The sequence below is a fragment of the Scyliorhinus torazame genome, chromosome 5, assembly GCF_047496885.1.
Source record: "Scyliorhinus torazame isolate Kashiwa2021f chromosome 5, sScyTor2.1, whole genome shotgun sequence".
NCBI classification, from domain to species: domain Eukaryota; kingdom Metazoa; phylum Chordata; class Chondrichthyes; order Carcharhiniformes; family Scyliorhinidae; genus Scyliorhinus; species Scyliorhinus torazame.
In genome coordinates, this window is record NC_092711.1 from 179,949,085 (window position 1) to 179,974,706 (window position 25,622).

The window sequence follows — 25,622 nt, forward strand, 5'->3', positions numbered from 1 at the left end:
TTATATCATCAAGAGGCCATTGTCCTTCAGATGTATCGTACTTTAAAAATTTCTGTTCCATCGCGATACCGGTTTTGGTCAAATCAAATCGCTGTTCTATGTAACTCTTTGTTATCTGAAACATATTTTCTGCATTTCCGGCCACCCCTAGACGTCGTAGGCAGACCCTCGGCTGCCATTTCAACTCTGAAATAGTCTTTTCTAACCCCGGGCCTCAAGTCGTAGATTATTCTTTTAATCGGAAGGATGCAATATTATCTCCCTGTAATGCCGTACAATACATAGATACCATTGTCAGATGCCTGTCTGTTACTGAGACTTGGGCAAAATTCAACTCGGGCGTGTTCATAAGGGGTGTGTAGGAGGACACCCAACTCTAAACGGTCGTAGATGTGAGGGTCTCTTACCTCGGTTCTGCCAATCCTCAACCCGATCCTCGGTGTGGTGTTTGGCCTCTCCCTCCTTGCAGGCTTGTCAAATTGTAGGAACTTTTGTTTCACCTTATTCTAATAAGATTCGATTGTCCGGTTGATTGGCGGTGTCGAAAATACAACTTTATTGCTAATTATTCACTTTGATACAATTGCATAAGATCGAAATCAAAACTCAGAAATGAAATATCAAACAATACATGAGCTGATCAAATACATGGCAAGAATAGCATCAAACATAAAAGCAGAAAGAAATCACTGTAAAATAAATGAATAGGGTGATTCAATAATTAAGGAAGGCAGAATTTCAAGAAAGAGATCTCGGCCACAAGGTCATACTTTAAAGGAATCCTTATTTATACCTACCCCTAACCCTAACTCTATGATCTAATCCCTCATTTACTCTCATTGGTCTCTAATTCTCAGCTGAGACCTCCTGATTTGTTCAAATAGATGTCTGTTACTTAGAGGATGATTTATTAATCAAACAAGAGCCATTACATAAGATTGACTGGTGTCCAGCAAAGTTAATTCAGCGTTTATTTGCGCAGCCTCATGAGAATAGGTTTCTCACGCCACTGCTGGCCAAAGACCTTGCTGTAACTAATTAGTTGATACATTCTTATTGCTAAATGCACTGAAATACAATAGTCTATTCATTATATGAAACATTCACTGAAACAATGTTTACGTTTCCATAGACAAGACACTAGAGTTCAATAGTTGATTCATTATCTGAAACAAAGACTGTATTTTCACAGTCAAGGCATTTGAAATAATTTCACTCTTTAGCTATGCATTTAATTAGCACCTAAAACCATGAATAAATCAATGAATCAATAATCGATCACTAATCTCTTTCAGTCCTCGTGCTCACTATTCCCTTAATTCTCAAGTGTTTTGGCGACAATTTCCGTATCTTCTCCGTGAAGACAGACAGTTTCTTTCTCTGCCATTTCCTTATTCCCCATTATAAACTCTCCTGTCTCGGGGTGGCACAGTGGTTAGCACGGCTACCTTATGGTGCCGAGGGCTGGGTTTGATCCCGGCCCCGGATCACTGTCTATGTGGAGTTTGCACAATCTCCCCGTGTCTGCATGGGTCTCGCCTCCACAACCCAAAACGATGTGCAGGGTAGGTGAATTGGCCACGTTAAATTGCCCCTTAATTGGAAAAAAAGAATTGGATACTTTAAATGTATTTATTTTTTTTAAATACATTCTGCTGTCTCTGCCTGGAATGGACCCACGTGGTCTTGGCTAATCTTTTTTGTTTCACACACACGGGGGCTTTTCCAGTCGGTTTTTCTGTTTCCCGCCAGTTTGTTCTCATATTCTATTTTCTCTTTACCAGTTTTGTGGTCCTCCTTTGCTGAATCTAATACTGGTTCCCAATGCTCAGGCATACCACTATTTTGGCCACTTTGAGCCTTCCTTTGATTTAATAATATCTTTAACTTTTCATATGTTGGCCATCACTTTTCTTGTTGGATTTGATTCTTTTTTTTTTCAAATTGAGAGGACCCAATTCATTTTTTCCAATTAAGGGGCAATTTAGCGTGGCCAATCCACCTACCTTGCACATCTTTGGGTTGTGGAGGCGAAACCCACGCAAACACGGGGAGAATGTGCAAACTCCACACGGACAGTGACCCAGAGCCGGGATCGAACCTGGGACCTCGGCGCCGTGAGGCAGCAGGGCTAACCCACTGCGCCACCCTGCTGCCCTGGATTTTGTTTCTGAAAAGAATTTATATTTTATGTTAATATGTAACAATTCCTTAAATGATAGCAACTCTGTCATCATACTTTTCATTTTAAGTTCCCAATCTGCCACAGGCAACTTTCCCCTCAGACCTTGTCAGTTTCCTTCTGTGAGAAACACCCAGATAAATTAAAGAAAAGAACCGTGTAACCACCACAGCCCATCTTCATGGCAACGTGGCATGATTTGCAGGGTTCCAAACAGAAATGGGAAACAAATACCTTCAAAGCACCAATGTCCAAATTCCCTTTTCACTCTGTGGTCCTCATGAAATTTGGAACCAGGTAATCGCAACTGGGTGATCTCAACAAGGTTCAAACATCATCAGCCCACTGGAGGCAAAGTTGTGAGACCGGCCAGTCCAGCAGAAAGAAACCATCCGACCCTCAGCATTGACCAACTGACAGAATGAACAAAATGCTGTTCTGGGTGTAATTGAGAGCAGAAACAATAACAGCAGAATCCAACCCCTGTAATCAATTGTGAACTTGTTGGTGTCTCAGCAGTTGCTATGTGTCACAAAATCTCTTCACACATTGGGAGCAGATGAATGGCCTCTCTTCAGCATGAACTCACTGGTGTCTCCAAATGTGGGGATAGATCACTGAATACCTTCCCCTACTCAGAGCAGGTGAATGGCTTCTCCCCAGTGTGAACTCGCTGGTGTCTCTGCAGGTGGGATAGTTGAGTGAATTCCTTCCCACACTGAGAGCAGGTGAACGGCTTCTCTCCTGTGTGAACTCGATGGTGTATCTGCAGGGTGGATAACTGAGTGAATCCCTTCCCACACTGAGAGCAGGTGAATGGCCTCTCCCCACTGTGAATTCGCTGGTGTGTCTGCAAGTTGGATAACAAAGTGAATCCCTTCCCACACTGAGAGCAGGTGAATGGCTTCTCCCCAGTGTGAACTCGCTGGTGTGTCTGCAAGTTGGATAACCGACTGAATCTCTTCCCACACTGAGAGCAGCTGAAGGGTCTCTCCCCAGTGTGAACTCGCTGGTGTATCTGCAGGTCGGATAATTGAGTGAATCCCTTCCCACATTGAGAGTAGGTGAATGGCCTCTCCCCAGTGTGAACCCGCTGATGACTTTGCAGGTGGGATGACTGAGTGAACCCCTTGTCACACTGAGAGCAAGTGTACGGCCTCTCCCCAGTATGAACTCGCTGGTGTTTATGCAGGTTGGATAACTGAGTGAATTCCTTCCCACACTGAGAGCAAGTGTACGGCCTCTCCCCAGTGTGAGTTCGCTGGTGTCTTTGCAGGCCGGATAACTCAGTGAATCCCTTCCCACACTGAGAGCAGCTGAATGGCCTCTCCCCAGTGTGAACTCGCTGGTGTCTTTGCAGGCTGGACAAAGCACTGAATCCCTTCCCACACCGAGAGCAGGTGAACGGTCTCTCTCCAGTGTGACTGCGTCGATGAGCTTCCAGCTCTGACGGGGCTCTGAATCCCTTCCCACAGTCCCCACATTTCCATGGCTTCTCCATGTTTTGGATCGCCTTGTATATCTCCAGGTTCGACAATCAGTTGGACCCTTGACCACACACAGAACACACGTACGGTCTCTCCCCGCTGTGAATAAAGTGATTTTTTTCAGTCTGTGTAACTGGTTAAAGCTCTTTCCACAGTCAGTGCTCTGGAACACTCTCACTCGGGTGTGAGTGCCTCGGTGCTTTTCCAGTCACACTGATGGTTAAAATCTTCTCAAGCCAACAGATCAGTCAAATCTTTCCCCTTCTAGATTCAAAGGCCGATGATATTCAGATCCCAATGAATTGAATATATCTATCAGATCTTGATGTGACGTTTGAGATTTCTGTCTGTAATTCCCCCTCTTCTAATATCCTGCAAAAACAATATGGAAAATGCATCCCTGCCAGTACAGGATAGAAATTCAAAACAGACATTTCTAATTTCTAAGAACATAATTTCATCTCTCGTTTCCCAAAAGCTTCATCCCACACACTCTCCCTCCATTCTCACTCTGCTGTATCTAATATTCACCCTCCCAATTCTCCTGAAGGTGCTGATTCAGGCTGATTGAGAGATCCATGCTCACCGCTTCCTGTCCAGGGCACAGAGATCCGAACAAATAAGAGCAGCAGTTGGTCATTCGGCCCATCGAGCCTGCTCGACCATTCAACGAGGTCATTGACCGATCTACCTCAGCACCATTTTTCCACACTATCCCCCAAACCCCTTTATGGGTGTTGCGGAGTTTAGCACTGCTGCCTCACAGCACCAGAGACCGGGGTTCAATTCTGGCCTTGGGTCACTAACTATGTAGAGTTTGTACATTCTCCCTGTGTCTGCGTGGGTTTTCTCCGAGTGCTCCAGTTTCCTCCCACAAGTCCCGAAAGACACGCTGTTGAGTGATTTGGGCATTCAGAAATCTCCCTGTGTACCCAAAAAAACACCATGGTGTGGCAATGAGGGGATTTTCACAGTAACTTCATTGCAGGATTAATGTAAGCCTACTTGTGACACTAATAAAGATTATTATGTTAGATCTTGTCAAAAGGCTTACTGAAGTCCATGTAGACTATATCAACTGCACAACCTTCATCTACACACCTAGTCATCTCCTCGAAAAATTCAAATCAAATTTGAAAGACACGATCTCCCGCTGACAAACCATGCTGACTGTGCTTGATTAATCCTTGCCTCCCCAATTTGAGATTAATTTTGCCCCTCAGAATGCTCATAGAGATCATAGAATTTACAGTGCAGAAGGGGCCATTCGGCCCATCAAGTCTGCACGGGCCCTTGTAAAGAGCACCCGACTAAGCCCACACCCCCTACCCTACTTAACCTTTTGGACACTAAGGGATAATTTAGCATGACCAATCCACCTAACCTGCACATTTTTGGACTGTTGGAGGAAACTGAATAGACTCACTGGCTGTAATTCAATGTTTTTCCCCCACTTCCCTTAGTATCACATTATCTGTCCTCCAGTCCTCTGGCACCGCTCCTGTGACCAGAGAAGATTTGAAATTTGTCAGAACCTCTGAAATCTTCCCTCCTACAGCAGCCTGGGATACATCTCATCTGGGCCTGGGGGTTTAAACATGTCTACAATGGAAAACCAGAATAAGAAAATAAATGCAATGGGGAAACAGGGAAGTGTTTTACTCACAGATGTTGAGCACAGGAGGGAGTTTCAGTCTGTGTGAAGCTCAATCTTCACTCAGACAGAGGAGCAGCAGCTTTGCTGGGCAGACAGTGGAGGAAGCCATTGTCACAAAGCCCGGACCCTGATTTGCTGGCGGCACACAGCACGACCGATCATCCGCGGCTGTCCATTGGTCAATCTCCAACTTGTCAGTAGGAAGGGGGAGGGGGGGACAGGCCCCACGTGGGAGTGGGCCACGGGACGCTCCGAGCAGGTGTCCAACCCGCAGGGTGTTGTTTCTGTGACCAGGGCTACTGCTCCCAATGGGAGACTGTGTGCTGGGAACGCCCCTCTGCGTCACAATGGAGCCCTGCCTGAATCGTCCAAAAGGAATCACGCTGATGCGCGTTGACGTGTCCGGGTTCCAGTGCGCCCGCGGACACGCCCCCGCCATTTCTTCTCCCTCCCCCTCTTTCTCCTCGAGACAATTTTTCCAGGCGACCGGCCGCTCTGTGATCTCCCCCTCCCCCCACGGTCCGGGACTGCGCATGCCCAAGGTCGAGGGAAAGCTGCGCGTGTGCGGGGTACTGAGGTGTTGACGACTGGGAGGACTGACAGGACTCTGGTCCTCCAGCCAATCAGAGCGCGGGCTTTGTATGAATGAGGATTGAGCTTCACACCGACTGAAACTTCCTCTGTACCAGCCTCCCTGAACAGGCGCCGGAATGTGGCGACTAGGGGCTTTTCACAGTAACTTCATTGAAGCCTACTCGTGACAAGCGATTTTCATTTTCATACATCTGTGAGTAAAACACTTTCTTTTCTCCCCCTTTCCATTTCTTTTCGCATTCTGACCTTCAATTGGTCACTTGCAGCAACTGAAGGGAAAGGAAGTGAATCCAGGGAGGGTGCAGACTCTGCAAAGCTTGGCCCAGGTCTCTCTCTCTTAAAGACATTGACATCCTTTGCTCCCTCAGCTTGACACAGTTATTTGTCTGGCTAAAAGGATGGTCTCTTTCTGAATGTTCACAATTAAAGGGCTGGTTTCCCCAGGAGATGGCTGACATTTAAGGGGACAGTAAATTAATATCAGACAGAGATATGCCTAGTGTTGTTATTGTGGTAGTCACCACTGATGTATATATTGTATATAGAGGATGTCGGTGCAGGTGCTTTATGGTAAGGCCCTGTACTACAGGTACGGGGGTAGTTCACTGCCTGCTGGCTCCGCCCAGTAGGCAGAGTATAAATATGTGTGCTCCTCGTACAGCAGCCATTTCGCCAGCTGCTGTAGAAGGCCACACATGTTAGTGTAATAAAGCCTGGATTGCATCTAACTCTCGTCTTTGTGTAATTGATCGTGCATCAATTTATTACACTGAATTTTTCAGAAGATGGACCTCCGCATCAAGCCGGATCGCCTGCAGCTGCATCCGCAATCAGACAACGGCAAAAAGGACTTTGAACATTGGCTAGCCTGTTTCGAAGCTTACATCAGGTCTGCGCCAGACCCAATTCCAGAAGCTCAGGCAATTCAGATCCTCTACACACGGCTGAGCTCCAACATCTTTCCAGTTATCCAGGACGTGCTGACCTACGCAGACGCCATGACGCTACTGAAGGAAAACTACGCTCAACGGACTAACACGCTCTACGCCAGGCACCTCATCTCCACTTGTTGTCAACTTCCTGGTGAGTCAGTGGAAGATTTCTGGTGTGCCCTGATTCCCTTAGTTAGATACTGTGACTGTCAGGCCGTCTCGGCCACCGAGCACTCGAAGGTGCTCATGAGAGACGGGGATAGGGTCCGATTATATCCGCCAGCGCCTCTTAGAAAGGGCCACGCTCGACCTCGCGGAAACCAAAAAGCTACCGCTCTCGCTTATGGTCGCTTCGCGCAACATCCAGGCCTACGCCCCCGACCGCACGGCCCACCCCTCCTGTGCATGGTGGACTCCGCAGACGGCCGCCCCATTGTGGACCCCACCAGTGACCGCCCTCAGCCAGCCCCACGCCTGTGCCGCGCGACAGCCAACCAACCCCGGGGACCCCAAATGTTACTTCTGTGGGCAGTCCAAACATCCCGACAGCGCTGCCCGGCCCGGAGGGCCCTTTGCAAGGCCAGTGGCAAGAAGGGGCACTTCGCTGCAGTGTGCCAGGCCCGCACAGTCGCCGCTATTGTTCCAGCTCCCCCACGTGCGGCCAGTGGCCGCCGCCATCTTCCCCTCCCGGACCACGTGTCGCCATCTTGTTCTCTCCAGGATCGTCATGCGCCGCCATCTTGTTTTTCCCACGACACGTGCGGCCCGTGGGCGCCGCCATCTTACCAGGACCCATGCCCCCCGGGCACCTCATCTGGCCACCCGCCGCCCGCTGCCGCCGCCGACCAGCCGCGTCGCACCTCGGTCACGATTGACCAGTCTCACCCACACAACCTGGCAACGGTTTCTACCAACGTGAAGATCGCTGGGCACAAGATCTCCTGTCTGCTGGAGTTCGGGAGCACCAAGAGCTTCAGTAACCCCGATACGGTAAGACGCTGCTCCCTCGCGGTACACCCCGCTAACCAGAGAATCTCCCTGGCCTCCGGGTCCCACTCCATGGCGATCCGGGGTACTGCATCGCCACTCTCACTGTCCAGGGCGTGGTGTTCAGCGGCTTCCGCCTCTAGGTCCTCCCCAACCTCTGCGCTGCCTTGCTACTCGGCCTGGACTTCCAGTGCAACCTCCAGAGCCTAACACTGAAATTTGACGGGTCCCTACCACCCCTTACTGTATGCGGCCTCACGACCCTAAAGGTCGACCCACCTTCCCTATTTGCAAACTTAACCCCGGATTGCAAACCCGTCGCCACCAGGAGCAGAATGTACACTGCCCAGGACAGGACCTTCATCAGGTCCGAGGTCCAGCATCTGCTATGGGAAGGCATCATCGAGGCCAGCAACAGCCCCTGAAGAGCCCAAGTGGTAGTTGTGAAAACTGGGGAAAAACACAGGATGGTCGTGGACTACAGCCAGACCATCAATAGGGACACGCAGCTCAACGCATGTACCTCCCACGCACATCTGATATGGTCAATCAGATTGCACAGTACTGGGTCTTCTCAACTGTGGACCTGAAATCTGCCGACCACCTGCTCCCCATCCGCAAGGCGGACTGCCCATGCACTGCCTTCGAGACAGATGGCCACCTTTACCACTTTCTTAGGGTTCCCTTTGGCGTCACCAACGGGGTCTCGGTTTTCCAACGGGAAATGGACTGAATGGTTGATCGGTACGAGCTGCGGGCCACTTTCCCGTACCTGGACAGTGTCACCATCTGCGGCCAAGATCAGCAGGATCGTGACGCCAACCTTGCCAAATTTCTCCACACCGCCACTCTCCTCAACCTAACCTATAACAAGGAGAAGCGCGTGTTCAGCACAAACCGCTTAGCCATCCTCGGCTATGTGGTCCAGAACGGAGTTCTGTGGCCCGATCCCAACCGCATGCGCCACCTCATGGAACTCCCCCTCCCCACTTCCCCAAGGCCCTCAAACGATGCCTGGGGTTCTTTTCTTATTACGCCCAGTGGGTCCCAAACTATGCGGACAAGGCCCGCCCACTCATTCAATCCACTCTTTTTCCCTTAACAGCCGAGGCTCACCAACCCTTCAACCGTATCAAGGCCGACATCGTCAAGGCCGCAATGCACGTGGTCGACGAGACGTTACCATTCCAAGTCGAGAGCGATGTATCAGACGTCGCTCTAGTCGCCACCCTCAACCAGGCAGGCAGGCCCGTGCCGTTTGTTTCATGAACCCTACATGCCTCCGAAATTCGGCATTCCTCCGTCAAGAAAGAGGCCCAAGCCATCGTTGAAGCTGTGCGCCATTGGAGGCATTACTTGGCTGGCAGGAGATTCACCCTCCTCACTGACCAACGGTCGGTAGCCTTCATGTTCAATAACACACAGCGGGGTAAGTTTAAAAATGATAAAATCTTGAGGTGGAGGATCGAGCTCTCCAGCTACAACTACGAGATTTTGTATCGCCCCGGTAAGCTCAACGAGCCCCCTGATGCCCTATCCCGAGGTACATGTGCCAGCGCACAGGTGGACCGACTCCGGACTCGGCACGACAACCTCTGTCACCCGGGGGTCACACGTTTTTACCATTTCATCAAGGACCGCAATCTGCCCTACTCCGTCGAGGAAGTCAGGGCTGTCACCAGAGACTGCCAGGTCTGCGCGGAGTGCAAACCGTACTTCTACCAGCCAGACCGTGCGCGCCTGGTGAAGGCCTCCCGCCCCTTTGAACGCCTCAGCGTGGACTTCAAAGGGCCCGTCCCCTCCACCGACCGTAACACGTACTTCCTCAGTGTGGTCGATGAATATTCCAGATTCCCCTTTGCCATCCCATGCCCCGACATGACGTCTGCCACCGTCATCAAAGCCCTCAACACCATCTTCGCTCTGTTCGGCTTCCCCACCTATGTCCACAGCGACAGGGGACCCTCATTCATGAGCGATGAGCGGCGTCATTTCCTGCTCAACACGGGTGTCGTCTTGAGCAGGACCACCAGCTACAACCCCCGGGGAAACAGGCAGGTGGAGAGGGAGAATGAGACGGTCTGGAGGGCCGTCCAGCTGGCCCTACGGTCCAGAAATCTCCCGGCCTCCCGCTGGCAGGAGGTCCTCCCCAACGCACTGCACTCCATTCGGTCGCTCCTGTGCACCGCGACCAACGAAACCCCCCATGAACATCTCTTTGCCTTCCCTAGGAAGTCCACATCCGGGGTGTCCCTCCCGACTTGGCTCGCAGCTCCAGGACCTCCCCTGTAAACACGAAGCGTTGCCCTGGTCAAGGAGACACAGCCTCAATGAGTGAGACACAGACAGAGTGAGAATTTGAAACTTGGTAATTTGGTGCAGTGAGGTAACCAGGAAAGTTTCGGGAGCCGTTCGGAGGAGGAGGAGCAGTCTCTGTGTGAGTATAAAAACCTACTTTGACCCGGGGATCGCTGCCTAGTTTCGGGAGCCGCTCGGAGGAGGAGGAGCAGTCTCTGTGAGTATAAAAACCTAACGGTAACTTCCTGTTTTCCAGTTTCTTTTCTCCAAAAGTGACGTAAGAGGGAAGCTGTGATCTGATTGGTTGATAGCAAATCTGCCCCAAATTTAAAAAAAACACAGCTAAACTCGTAAACTTAAATTAAACTAATTAATTAATTAGAGATGGCTGGTCAGGTGATGTGCTTGAACTGCTTGATGTGGGAGCTGGCAGATCCCATTGCGAGCTGCAGCGACCACATCTGCAGTAAGTGTTGGCTGCTCGAAGAGCTCCGGCTCAGAGTTGATGAGCTGGAGTCTGAGCTTCAAACACTGAGGGGAGGGGGAGACTTACCTGGACACTGTGTTTCAGGAGGCAGTCACACCTGTCAGAGTAAGTGGTTTAAATCCTGCCAGTGGCCAGGGACAGCAGGGTGTGACTGCAAGTCAGGCAGGTAAAGGGAACCAGCAGTCAGGAACTCAGGAGCCTCAGCCCTTGACCCTGTCCAACAGGTATGAGGCACTTGCTCCCTGTGTGGATGGCGAACAGGGTTGCAGGAAGGATGAGTCAGCTGACCAAGGCACCATGGTTCAGCAGGCCATTCAAGGGGAGGGAGTAAATAGGCAAGTTGTAGTTGTAGGGGATTCTATTATCAGGGGGATAGATAGTATCCTTTGTGAGCAGGATAAAGAGTCCCTCATGGTATGTTGCCTGCCCGGTGCAAGGGTGCGGGACATCTCTGACCGGCTTGAAAGGATACTGGAGAGGGAGGGGGAGGATCCAGTTGTTGTGGTCCATGTCAGTACCAACAACATAGGCAAGTCTAAGAAAGAGGACCTGTTTAGAGATTATAAAGAGCTAGGATTCAAATTAAAAAACAGGTCCCCAAGGGTCATAATCTCCGGATTACTGCCCGAACCACGTGCAAATTGGCATAGGGAGGCAGGAATAAGGGAAGTTAACACGTGGCTGAAAGAGTGGTGTGGGAAAGAGGGGTTCCTTTTCATGGGACACTGGCATCAGTTTTGGGACAGTGGGGACCGATACCGTTGGGGTGGTCTCCACCTGAACCGATCTGGGACCAGTGTTCTGGCGAAAAGAGTAAATAGGGTGGTCAATAGGACTTTAAACTAGAGATTGGGGGGGAAGGGAAAGTCAGGGAACCAAGAGGTGAAGTAATCAGTGGGAAGCGTAGCTGCTTAGGAATACAAAAAAGCATGAAAAGACAGAACTCAGGAGAGGTTACGATAGTCCCCATCCCACAAAATATGACACAGTGTATGGAAAGGCTCAGGAAACCAAGGTCCACCACACTAAGAAAATAAAAAGGGACGGTCAATAGAGAATTAAAGGTGCTATATTTAAATGCGCGCAGTGTACGGAACAAGGTAGATGAGCTTGTGGCCCAGATTGTGACTGGCAGGTATGATGTGGTAGGCATCACAGAGACGTGGTTGCAGGGGGTTCAGGACTGGCATTTAAACATCCAGGGATTCACAACCTATTGAAAAGACAGAGAGGTGGGCAGAGGGGGCGGGGTTGCCTTGTTAATTAGGAATGAAATTAAATCAATAGCACTAAACGACATAGGGTCAGATGATGTGGAGTCTGTGTGGGTAGAGTTGAGGAACCACAAAGGCACAAAAACCATAATGGGAGTTATGTACAGGCCTCCTAACAGTGGTCAGGACCAGGGGCACAAAATGCACCATGAAATAGAAAGTGCATGTCAGAAAGGCAAGGTCACAGTGATCATGGGGGACTTCAATATGCAGGTGGACTGGGTAAATAATGCTGCCAGTGGACCCAAGGAAAGGGAATTCATTGAATGTTTACAGGAGGGCTTTTTGGAACAGCTTGTGATGGAGCCCACGAAGGAACAGGCCATTCTGGACTTAGTGTTATGTAATGAGCCAGACTTGATAAAAGATCTTAAAGTAAGGGAACACTTAGGAGGCAGTGATCATAATATGGTAGAATTCAATCTCCAATTTGAAAGAAAGAAGGTAGAATCAGATGTAAAGGTGTTACAGTTAAATAAAGGTAACTACAGGGGCATGAGGGAGGAACTGATGAAAATCGACTGGGAGCAGAGCCTAGTGGGAAAGACAGCAGAACAGCAATGGCAGGAGTTTCTGGGAGTAATTGAGGACACAGTACAGAGGTTCATCCCAAATAAAAGAAAGGTTATCAGAGGGGGGATTAGGCAGCCATGGCTGACAAAGGAAGTTAGGGAATGCATCAAAGCAAAAGAGAAAGCCTATAATGTGGCAAAGAGTAGTGGGAAGTCAGAAGATTGGGATGGCTACAAAAACAAACAGAGAATAACAAAGAGAGAAATCAGGAAAGAGAGGATCAGATATGAAGGTAGGCTAGCCAGTAACATTAGGAATGATAGTAAAAGTTTCTTTAAATACATTAAAAACAAACGGGAGGCAAAAGTAGACATTGGGCCGCTCCAAAATGACACTGGTAATCTAGTGATGGGAGACGAGGAAATAGCTGAGGAGCTAAATAAGTACTTTGTGTCAGTCTTCACAGTAGAAGACATGAGTAATATCCCAACAATTCAGGAGAGTCAGGGGGCAGAGTTGAATATGGTAGACATCACAAAGGAGAAAGTGCTAGAGAAACTAATGTCTAAAAATTGATAAATCTTCGGGCCCAGTTGGGCTACATCCTAGAGTTCTAAAAGAGATAGCTGAAGAAATAGTGGAGGCGTTAATTATGATCCTTCAAAAGTCACTGGAGTCAGGGAAAATCCCAGAGGATTGGAAAATCGCTGTTGTAACCCCCCTGTTCAAGAAGGGAACAAGGAAAAAGATGGAAAATTATAGGCCAATTAGCCTAACCTCGGTTGTTGGCAAGATTCTAGAAGCCATTGTTAAGGATGAGATTTCTAAATTCTTGGAAGTGCAGGGTCGGATTAGGACAAGTCAGCATGAATTTAGTAAGGGGAGGTCGTGCCTGACAAACTTGTTAGAGTTCTTTGAAGAGATAACAAATAGGTTAGACCAAGGAGAGCCAATGGATGTTATCTATCTTGACTTCCAAAAGGCCTTTGATAAGGTGCCTCACGGGAGACTGCTGAGTAAAATAAGGGCCCATGGTATTCAAGGCAAGGTACTAACATGGATTGACGATTGGCTGTCAGGCAGAAGGCAGAGAGTTGGAATAAAAGGTTCTTTTTCGGAATGGCAACTGGTGACAAGTGGTGTCCCGCAGGGTTCAGTGTTGGGGCCTCAGCTGTTCTCTTTATATATTAACGATCTAGATGACGGGACTGGGGGCATTCTGGCTAAATTTGCCGATGATACAAAGATAGGTGGAGGGGCAGGTAGTATGGAGGAGGTGGAGAGGCTGCAGAAAGATTTAGACAGTTTAGGAGAGTGGTCCAAGAAATGGCTGATGAAATTCAACCTGGGCAAGTGCGAGGTCTTGCACTTTGGAAAAAAGAATAGAGGCATGGACTATTTTCTAAACGGTGACAAAATTCATAATGCTGAAGTGCAAAGGGACTTGGGAGTCCTAGTCCAGGATTCTCTAAAGGTAAACTTGCAGGTTGAGTCCGTAATTAAGAAAGCAAATGCAATGTTGTCATTTATCTCAAGAGGCTTGGAATATAAAAGCAGGGATGTACTTCTGAAGCTTTATAAAGCATTAGTTGGCCCCATTTAGAATACTGTGAGCAATTTTGGGCCCCACACCTCAGGAAGGATATACTGGCACTGGTGCGGGTCCAGCGGAGATTCACACGGATGATCCCAGGAATGGTAGGCCTAACATACGATGAACGTCTGAGGATCCTGGGATTATATTCATTGGAGTTTAGGAGGTTGAGGGGCGATCTAATAGAAACTTACAAGATAATGAATGGCTTAGATAGGGTGGACGTAGGGAAGTTGTTTCCATTAGCAGGGGAGACTAGGACCCGGGGGCACAGCCTTGGAATAAAACGGAGTCACTTTAGAACAGAGATGAGGAGACATTTCTTCAGCCAGAGAGTGGTGGGTCTGTGGAATTCATTGCCACAGAGGGCGGTGGAGGCCGGGACGTTGAGTGTCTTTAAGACAGAAGTTGATAAATTCTTGATTTCTCGAGGAATTAAGGGCTATGGAGAGAGAGCGGGCAAATGGAGTTGAAATCAGCCATGATTGAATGGTGGAGTGGACTCGATGGACCGAATGGCCTTACTTCCGCTCCTATGTCTTATGGACTCCACAAAGCGGACCCGTTGGTTGGGAGGGTACAGCTACTCCACGCCAACCCACAGTACGCCTATGTAGCACACCCCGACGGCCGCCAAGATACAGCGCCACCCACCAACACCCCCCCCCCGGCGCACCCAGCCGCAACCTCCGCCCCAGGACAATCTGTCCTCCCCCTGCCCACACCCGGGGATGAAGAGGACTTCGGCACACTCCCGGAGCCACCGAAGACCAGACCGACACCGGAATCGCCGCCAGCACTGCGGCGCTCCCAACGGCAGATCAAGGCTCCGGACCGACTGAATCTGTAACATGACCTGGACTTTTAAAACATCATCACTCTGTATAGAATTTTCCCCTCCACCCCGCTGGACTCAATTTTTTTTTTCTGCGCTTTAAAACGTCTACCTGTATATAGTTCTCCGCCCCCCCCACCCGCCGGACTCAATTTTAACAGGGGGTGAATGTGGTAGTCGATGTATATATTGTAAATATAGGATATTGATATAGGTGCTTTACGGTAAGGCCCTGTACTACAGGTAGGGGGGTAGTTCCCTGCCTGCTGGCTCTGCCCAGTAGGCAGAGTATAAATATGTGTGCTCCCAGTACAGCAGCCATTTCGCCAGCTGCTGTAGGAGGCCACACAACTTAGTGTAATAAAGCCTCGATTTCATCCAACTCTCGTCTTTGTGTCATTGATCGTGCATCAGTTATATGGTACAAATTAGATATATTATTGATGGTTCTGTAATAAAGTACATTTATTACTGTTCCCAGACGTTTAATATTGTACTGGAGCTACATTATATAGTCCAGTCATAGAATCATTACAGCACAGGAGTCCATTGATTAACTCAAGTCCATTTGATTTCTGTAGAACATTCCAGTCATCCCCATTCGCTCTCTATATCCCCATTCCCCAAAATGTTTATTTCCTTCAAGCGTCCATTCAAATTCATTTACAAATGATTGATCATCTCCGCTTCCACCACCCTCCGAGGCAGCGGGTTCCAGGACATGATGACCCATATTGCCTACCTATTTCCAGGTCTCTGTGTCCTGTGTAGGAAGTAGTGAGCCTGGATGTCTTATGCCTTATGGTCTTATTAATTGGGCAGCATGGTAACACACGTGGCTAGCACTGTGGCTTCACAGCGCTAGGGTACCAGGTTCAATTCCCCGCTGGGTCACTGTCTGTGCAGAGTCTGCACGTTCTCCCCATATCTGCGTGGGTTTTCTCCGGGTGCTCCGGTTTCCTCCCACAGTCCAAAGATGTGCAGGTTAGGTGGATTGGCCATGATAAATTGCCCTTAGTGTCCAAAAATGTTAGGAGGGGGTTATTGGGTTATGGGGATAGGGTGGAAGTAAGGGCTTAAGTGGATCGGTGCAGACTTGATGGGCTGAATGGCCTCCTTCTGCACTGTATGTTCTATGTAATAAGGGGATCAGGGGTTATGGGGAGGAGGCAGGAGAATAGGGATGAGAAAATATCAGAGATGATTGAATGGCAAAGCAGACACGATGTGCCGAGGGGCCTAATTCTGCTCCTATGTCTTACAGTCATATGGATCTGTCGATCCACTTTAATCAGCACCTTTGGGAGAATTCAGAGGATGTATATTCAGTACAGCAGAGTGAGAATGGAGGTTTAGAGCTTTTGGGGAATGAGCGAGGAAAGAATGTTCCATCAAAACTAGAATTGTCTGTTCAGAATTTCTATCCTGTACTGACAGTGATGACTTTTGTAAACTCCTTTGACAGGGTATTAGACGGCAAGGATTTGCAGACAGAAATCTCAAACCAATTGTCACATCAAGATCTGCCAGTTACTCAATCCATTTGGACCTGAATCGGCCTTTAAATCCAGAAGGGAAAATGTTTGTCTGCTCCGTTTGCTTCAGAAGGTTTTAAACATCAGTGTGACGGGACAAGCACCGAGAAACCATACACGTGTTGTGTGTGTGGAAGAAGCTTTGACTGTAAAATCTGCAGAGAGACAAGGACACTCGTACCATGGAGAAACATTGGAAATGTGGGGACTGTGGGAAGGAATTCCATAGCCCGTCTGCATTTGAAACTCATTGTCGTGTCCACACTGGGGAGAGACCGTTCACCTGCCCTGAGTGTGGGAAGGGATTCAGTCATTCGTCTGCCCTGCTGAGACATCAGTGCATTCACACTGGGCAGAGACCTTTTACCTGCGCTGAGTGGGGGAAGGGATTCACTATGTCGAGTGATCTGCTGAGACATCAGCGAGTTCACACTGGCGAGAAGCCATTTATATGCTTTGTGCGTGGGAAGGGATTCACTCTGTCATCCACCCTGCTGACACACCAACGGGTTCACACCGGGGGGCGACCATTCATCTGCTCTGAATGTGGAAAAGGATTCATGGATGTACCCAACCTGCGGACACACCAGCGAGTTCACTCTGGGGAAAGACCGTCCACCTGCTCAGTGTGTGGGAAGGGATTCAATGATCCCTCCAACCTGCAGACGCACCACAGAATCCACACAGGGGAGAAGCCATTCAACTGCTCTGAATGTGGGAAAGGATTTAGTGATTCAGCCAATCTGCGGATACACCGACGAGTTCACACTGGGGAGAGGCCATTCATCTGTGCCGAGTGTGGGAGAGGATTCACTCTTTTATGCAACCTGTTGAGACACCAACAAGTTCACGAGTAATGACAGGGGTTGGATTCTGCTGTTTTTGCTGCTGTTAATCACATCCAGGACTGAACCATGTTCATTCTGACACTTGGTGAAGTGGGAGGGTCGGAGGGTTTCTTTCTGCTGGACTGGCCGGTCTCACAACTTTGTTTCCAGTGGACTGTTGCTCTTTGAGCCGGGGAGAGCACATTTCACTGAAATGATCCACAAAAGCTGATGAAGGGTGTGTATTTTATCCTGGATAGTAAATAATGTTTTTCCCCACTACAGACAGACGGAAATAAATACAGAAAACTGAAAAAACGCTGCAGGTCTGGCAGCATCTGTGGAGAGAGAAACTGAGATAATGGGCGTCATTCTCCGACCCCCCGCCGGGTCGGAGAATGGCCGTTGGCCGCCATGAATCCCGCCCCCGCCGAAGTCTCCGCTCCCGGAGATTGGGCGGGGGCGGGAATCGGGCCGCGCCGGTTGGCGGGACCCCCGCTGGATTCTCCGGCCCGGATGGGCCGAAGTCCCGCCCAGGAATTGCCTGTCCCGCCAGCGTAAATCAAACCTGGTATTTACCGGCGGGACCAGGCGGCGTGGGCGGGCTCCGGGGTCCTGGGGGGGGGGGGGGCGCGGGGCGATCTGACCCCGGGGGGTGCCCCCACGGTGGCCTGGCCCGCGATCGGGGCCCACCGATCCGCGGGCGGGCCTGTGCCGTGGGGGCACTCTTTCCCTTCCGCCTCCGCTACGGCCTCCACCATGGCGGAGGCGGAAGAGACTCTCCCCACTGTGCATGCGCGGGAAACTGACAGCGGCCGCTGACACTCCCGCGCATGCGCTGGGAAACTGACAGCGGCCGCTGACACTCCCGCGCATGCGCCGCATTTCCGCGCCAGCTGGCGGGGAAACAAACACCATTTCCGCCAGCTGGCGGGGCGGAAATCCCTCCGGCGTCGGCCTAGCCCCTCAATGTTGGGGCTAGGCCGCCAAAGATGCGGAGCCTTCCGCACCTTTGGGCCGGCGCGATGCCCGTCTGATTGGCGCCGGCTTTGGCGCCAGTCGGCGGACATCCCGCCGTTGGGGGAGAATTTCGCCCAATGTTTCACGTCCAATGTAACTCTGCTTCAGAACTAAAGAGAGGGAGAAATGTGATGGGTTTGATGCTGGTGAGAAAGGGGGACGGTCAGGTAGAACAAAAGGGAAAGTCAGGAATTGGTTAGAGTGTGGCTGAGATTAAATGTCAAAAATATCCTGGAACAAAAGGCAAAGGGAGAGGCAATGGTTGTAGTTAAAAAAAACAGCATTGGTCCAGAGTAAGTGTGAATGGCAGAATAAAGGACAGCTCTGTCTGGAAGCAAAAAACATGAAAACAAGATGCAGACTGGCACTCGGCAAAAAAACAAATCAAAATGGAGGAGAGAGTTCAGGGTGTGAAGTTGTTGAACTCAATGTTGAGTCCAGAAGGCTGTAAAGTGCCTCATGGGAAGGTGAGGGGCTGTTGGTCCAGCTTGTGTTGGGCTTCTCCGGAACATTGCAGCAGGCCGAGGACAGAAATGTGAGCCTGAGAGCAAGGTGGTGAATTCTAATGGCAGCAAGTGGAAGGTCAGGGTCATGCTTGTGGACTGAGCGGAGGTGTTCCACAAAGAGGGCAGGGAACAGGCTACAGATGAATTAAAGAGAAACCATTTGGGTCCAGAACATTGTGAACATCCTTTTACTTTGGTTGTCTTTGATCCTCAAGTCATTTTCTGTTTCTTTTTTACCCATGTTCTGTTTCATTAATAAACCTTTATCAGGAACGTTAAGAATTATGGGAAAATTAAGATTAAAATAATGAAATTGGGGCAAAATAAATGAAAACATGGAGTTGTTACGTGCAATTGTGTGAAGAGATTTTGAGATGTAAATTAGCATAACAGTGAGAAAAGGAAGTGTTTACCTCTGTGACTAGATGAGAACAATGGGCTATAGAAGAGAGAGAGAAAAGGAAATTGACATGTATATGCTAAGATCTGATACCACAGGGTGGGTAACATCAAACGGAAGGAATGATATATCCATAGCACAATGACTGGGGGAAGGGAGACAGAAAGCTACAATCATAACCACACCCAGCTGCGGAAACAGTCTCCCAAATAGAAGTCGCAGATTTCACCTTTACTGAAGCTGAAGATCTTTTTTATCCCAAACGTGGCAAATAACATGTGCGTGGTAACTATTTGCTGCATTTAGCTCATTGAGTTACATAATATTGGATGTTTAGGGACAAAGGCGCATCTCAAAGTTCAGGGAACGTAGGTAGTTGGGAACGAAGGGGAAAATTCATGTGATACTGTATGTCTATAGCCATCAGTGTTATTAAGTGTTGTAGTGTATTATAGTCCTTCTTGTCCTGTTCTTTTTCCTCAAGTTCATAAATATTTTGTATGAATTGCTCACACAACGACTGGACTATTCCTCCCTGGTCCACATATTTTTCTCACAATTTACCAAATTGAAAATATGCCCCACTAAGAACCGGTGTTCCAGCTACCATTCTGGGTTTGGGGAAACTCTCACATTTAACATCAGCAGGGTTCGTAACAGTAACAATATTTGATTTTTCTGGACTTATGATGAGATTGATGTACTTTAGGGAAAGTGGGTGAGAGGGGTTGACTGGCTCTTTAACAGAAAGTGAGTCCCTCTGAGATAATTGGCAAAGGAGCCAGAGGGGAGATGAGATTTTATTTTTTGACACAGCGAGCTGCTCTGATCTGCCTGAAAGCAGATTCATTGGTATCTTTCCAAAGATTAAATACTTGAAAGGGAAGAATTTGCAGGGCTGTGGGGAAAGGGCAGAGCAGTTGGATGAATCAAAGAGACCTTTCAAAGAGATAGCAGGGGCACGATGGGCTGAATGGACTCCTCCTGCAGCCTGTGAATCTGAGCCTCCTGTTTTTGTGCAGGTTAAAAGGGACAAATTTAATTGCAGCCTCTTCCCTGTATATGTATTTAAAGAGACTGGTTTCTCTTTAGCTCTGAGTGACCGATATAACAATTGGTTGGAGACCCATTTCCCAGTCAGTCCTCCATCACCTTCCTGTCTCTCTATTAGTGCGACGCCCATGGCAGTTTCCCAACTGGGGTGCAGGCCCCATTGTTCTCAGCGAATGGGCAGCACAAGTGGATAGCACTGTGGCTTCACAGCGCCAGGGTCCCAGGTTCAATTCCCCGCTGGGTCACTGTCTGTGCGGAGTCTGCACGTTCTCTCCGTGTCTGAGTGGGTTTCCTCTGGGTGCTCCGGATTCCTACCACAGTCCAAAGACGTGCAAGTTAGGTAGATTGGCGACAATAATTAGTGACCAAAAAAGGTTAGGAGGCGTTACTGGGTTACGGGGATAGGGTGGAAGTGAGGGCTTAAGTGGGTTGGTGCAGACTCGATGGGCCGAATGGCCTCCTTCTGCACTGTATATTCTATGTTCTAAATTCAGCCTCAGCTCCATCGCCTGCCTTTCATTGACACGAGCAATAGAGACAGAAAAGTGCCCGAAGCTCAAATAGGAAGTTGAAACTTGTGGCTCTAAACATACACTTCAAAATTTGTCAGTCAAATCCATGTTATTTATACTGGGGGGTTTATTATTAGATTTAGACAATGGAGGCAAAGGGGTTTTAAAGGGTAACTTTCCCTTTCTATCTTTATATTGTCGATAGTGTCAGCCGTGGCTCAGTGGGCAGCTTTCTCACCTGAGTCAAGGTTGTGGATTCAAATCCCAATCCAGGGACCTGAGGACAAAAATCACATTCAACATTCATGGTCCCAGCACTGAGGGAGTGCTGCACTGTCAGGGCATCCGTCTTTCAAATAAGATGTTAAACTGAGGCCCTGTCTGCCCCTCTCAGGTGGGTGTAAAAGTTCCCACAGCCACGATTTTGAAGAAGAGCAGGGGAGTTATCCCCGGTGTCCTGGTCAATATTTATCCCTCAGTCAACATCACTAAAAACACATCATCTGCTCATTATCACATTGCTGTGTGTGGGATCTTGCTGTGTGTAAATTGGCTGCTGCGTTTCCTACATTACAACAGTGACTACACTTCAAAAGTACTCCATTGGCTGTAAAGCACTTTGGGACGACCTGTGGTTGCAAAAGGCGCTATAGAAATGCAAGTTTTAAAACTAAATGTTTTAAAGTTTTTTTTTTAAACAGGCAATTTAGCGTGGCCAATCCACCTACCCTGCCCATCTTTGGGTTGTGGGGGCAAAACCCATGCAAACACGGGGACAATGCGCAAAGTCCACACGGAAAGTGATCGTGTATCGAACCTGGGGCCATGAGGCAACAGTGCTAACCACTGCGCCATCATGCTGCACCTTCAAGTTCCTAAATTGAAGATTTCTGTTATCTGATCTTGTTATCTGGAACTTAATTTATTTCAGCCAGCCCCAACTTATTACATTTGCTTTGGTTCGGACAAGACTTTAACCAATTAAGACAAAGGCAGAATTCTGTGGAGAGTAAATTTAAAAAACATTTATTCGATGAAAAAAGTTTACTGAACAACTTTAAGACATTGACTTTTATGCGGGTGATCAGTCTGTAGAAGCGTAACCCTCTCTGGCTCCTTCGTTGACAGTAATTCTTGTGGAATTCAGCCTCGGGAGTCTGGCTCTTTCTTTCACAGTAATTTCCTTGGAACTCGGCCTCGGGAATCTTCAGTACTTGGCCAGCAAGGAAGACCTTTTATCCCCAAAGTGACCATTACCTCACGTCAGAGCTGGGCCTGTTGTAACATGACCATGAGTCAATTTGGTCACTGGATTAATTTAATTGGATCTTCAATTACTGACACCACCTTCTCTCATTATCTCAGACAGGAATACAATAGAACTGTTTCATACTATCCCTTTATCTGATTCTATATAATCTCTTATTCAAACAGTTTCAAATGTTGAGGCCAATCAGAGCTTCAAAGTCTCTCTTGTCCACATTTATCTTCAGACAATAGCTTTCTTCCTGACTAATCATGATCGGATTGAACAATCAGCCATTTTCTTGAGCCAGATTTGACAGAATGTGATGTTGTGTAGCTTAACCAAATGGGAGAAGAAATTCTTAGTTTTAACAATTTCTGTTGCTGTGTATCTTCCACAAGCATTTACAGTATTAATTTTAAAATAAATCCCCACATGTTAGTTAAAAATGGCTTCCTTGACCTTGTTACTTACACCGTTTAAAGAGTCATAGATCATAACATTTACAGTGCAGAAGGAGGCCATTCAGCCCATCGAGTCTGCACCGGCTCTTGGAAAGAGCACCCTACCCAAGGGCAACACCTCCCCCCTATCCCCATAACCCAGTAACCCCACCCAACACTAAGGGCAATTTTGGACACTAAGGGCAATTTATCATGGCCAATCCACCTAATCTGCACATCTTTGGACTGTGGGGGGAAACCGGAGCACCCGGAGGAAACCCACGCACACACGGGGAGGATGTGCAGAGTCCGCACAAACAGTGACCCAAGCCGGAATCGAACCTGGGACCCTGGAGCTGTGAAGCAATTGTGCTATCCACAATGCTACCATGCTGCCCCAAAAAATGTTTCTGCCCGGTTTCGAACCGGGGACCTTTCGCGTGTTAGGCGAACGTGATAACCACTACACTACAGAAACGCTGTAATGGTCAGCATGGGAACAGTGGGTGAAATGGCCTCCTTCTGTGCTTTCTGAACCTCATTTGCATTTAAAGAAAGAGGGAAATATCGGGAGCCCACTTCCCAAGAGGGGGGCAGAAGAAGAGATGATGGAACGTTTCCAAAGGGAAATTGGATGGGCGCTTGAGGGAAATAAACTGACTGGGATACGGGATAGAATGGGGTAACGGTTTGATCTGCAGTGAGCCAAAATGGACTCAATGGTCCGAATGGCACCATTCCTCACTCTAAATGCTGTCTGATCTAAAGAGGGAAATTCCAGCTGCTCCAGTCCCTCCAACTCACTGAAGTCCCTCATCCCCGGTGCCATTCTTCTAAATCCCCTCCGCACCCTCTCTGAGAATTTCACATCTTTCCTAAAGTGTGGGGCCCACATCTAGGGCTCCATTCTGGAGGGATAGAATTGTAAAGCAGGGAGGTTGTGTTCAACTTGTTTCGAACCAGGGTTAGATTACACTGGGAGCACCGTCAACAACTGTGATCTCCATTTAGGAAAAGGAAATAGAGGCTCTGGAGAAGGTGCAACAAAGATTCACAAGAATAATACCAGAACTGAGGGCATTTCACCCTCAGGAAAGGCTGGAGCTGCTTTTCTCTAGAAAAGAGAAGACTGAAGGGTGACCTGATGGAAATCTTTAAGATGATGAAGGGGTTCAATAATCCAATCGGGATTTGATGAGAAACCTCTTTACCCAGCGAGTGGTGAGAATGTGGAACTCGCTACCACAGCGAGTGGTTGAGGTGAACAACATGAATACATTGAAGGGGCAGCGAGAGACATACATGAGGGAGAAAGGAATAGAAGGAGATGCTGATGGGGGGAGATGAAGAGGGGTGGGTGGAGGCTCATGTGGAGCATCAATACTGACAGAGACCAATTGAGCCGACTGGTTTGGCTCTGTGTTGGCAATGTGCTGTGGACTCAATGGAACAGAGACAAATGTATTTATTATAAATCTACCTGTAGTGGTAGGAAACACATTATTTATTATCCAGAATAAAATACATGTCCTTTTGTGGATCATTTCAGTGGAAATGTGCTCTCCCAGGCTCAACGAGCATCAGCCCACTGGAAGCAAAGTCGTGAGACCGGCCAGTCCAGCAGAAAGAAACCCTCCCACTTCACCCACTGTCAGGATGAACATGGTTCAGTCCTGGATGTGATTAACAGCAGTAATAACAGCAGAATCCATCCCCTGTCATCACTTGTGAGCTCGCTGGTGTCTCAGCAAACTACCTAAATGAGTGAATCCCTTCCCACATTCAGGACAGGTAAACGGCCTCTCCCCGGTGTGAACTCGCTGGTGAGTCCGTAGTCTTGGCAACTGAATGAATCCTTTCCCGCACTTTGGGCAGGTGAACGGCCTCTCCCCGGTGTGAACATGCTCGTGTGTCCGCAGACTGGACAACTGAGTGAATCCATTCCCACACTTGGAGCAGGTGAACGGCCTCTCCCCGGTGTGAACTCGCTGGTGCTTCTGCAGACTGGACAACTGAGCAAATCCCTTCCTACATTTGGAGCAGGTGAACGGCCCCTCCCCGGTGTGAACCCGTTCGTGTGTCAGTAGACTGGACAACTGAGCGAATCCCTTCCCACATTTGGAGCAGGTGAACAATCTCTCCCCGGTGTGTACCCGCTGGTGTGCTTGCAGGCTGGATGTGCGAGCGAATGCATTCCCACACTTGGGGCAGGTGAACGGCCTCTCCCCAGTGTGAACTCGCTGGTGGGTCCGCAGGTTCGATGAATTAGTGAATCCCTTCCCACATTCTGAACAGATGAACGGCCTCTCCTCAGTGTGAACTCGCTGGTGTATCTGTAAGTGGGATAACTGACTGAATCCCTTTCCACACATTGAGCAGGTGTACGGTTTCTCTCCAGTATGAACTCGCTGGTGTGTCTGCAAATGAGGTAACTGGCTGAATCCCTTTCGACACAGAGAACAGGTGTATTGTTTCTCCCCAGTGTGAACTCGCTGATGTGTCAGCAGGTCGGATGAAGCAGTAAATTCCTTCCCACACTCAGTGCAGGGGAACGGCCTCGCTCCGGTGTGAACTCGCTGGTGTCTCATCAGGTGGGATGAATGAGTGAATCCTTTCCCACACACAAAGCAGGCGAATGGTCTCTACCCAGTGTAACTGCGTCGATGAATTTCTAGATGAGATGGGGATATGAATCCATTCCCACAGTCCCCGCATTTCCAAGGTTTCTCCATGGTGAATGCGTTCTTGTGTCACTCGAGCTGCAACGAAGAGCTGAACCAGACCAACACAGAACACGAGTACAGTCTCTCTCCACTGTGAATGGTGCGATTTATTTTCTGGCTGTAACTGGTTAAAGCTCTTTCCACAGTCAAGTGCCCTGGAACACTCTCACTCGGGTGTGTGTGTGTCTCGGGGCTTTTCCAGTCACACTGACGTTTAAAATCTTCTGAAGCAGACAGCACAGACAAACCTTTTTCCAACCTAATTCTAAGGCCAATGATATTCAGATCAGATTTCGATGCGACGATTGAGATTTCAGTCTATCGGTCCCACTTCTGCTAATATCCTGTAAAGGAATTCACCACAGACATCACTGTCAATCCAGGATAGAAATTCAGAACAGACAATTCTAGTTTCTATGGAACATTCTTTCCTCTCTCAATTTCCCAAAAGCTGTAAGTCTCCAGCCCACACTTCCTGCCTCATGACCTCGAACTTCCTGCCTGTGAGGTTGGTCAA

The 25,622-nt window shown here is 48.7% G+C and overlaps 1 protein-coding gene and 1 non-coding gene across 2 annotated transcripts; both read right to left on the minus strand.

Moving 5' to 3' along the window:
- On the minus strand, nucleotides 1-25,622 carry LOC140418070 (uncharacterized). Its single transcript, XM_072501495.1, has 2 exons — nucleotides 24,107-25,622; nucleotides 1-3,719 (listed from the first exon to the last, which is right to left on the minus strand). The coding sequence occupies exons 1-2, from the start codon at nucleotides 24,968-24,970 to the stop codon at nucleotides 2,814-2,816; spliced, it is 1,770 nt and encodes a 589-aa protein (XP_072357596.1). The 5' UTR covers nucleotides 24,971-25,622; the 3' UTR covers nucleotides 1-2,813.
- Nucleotides 22,788-22,860, minus strand: trnav-aac (transfer RNA valine (anticodon AAC)). The gene has a single exon. It is a non-coding gene; the product is annotated as a tRNA-Val (tRNA).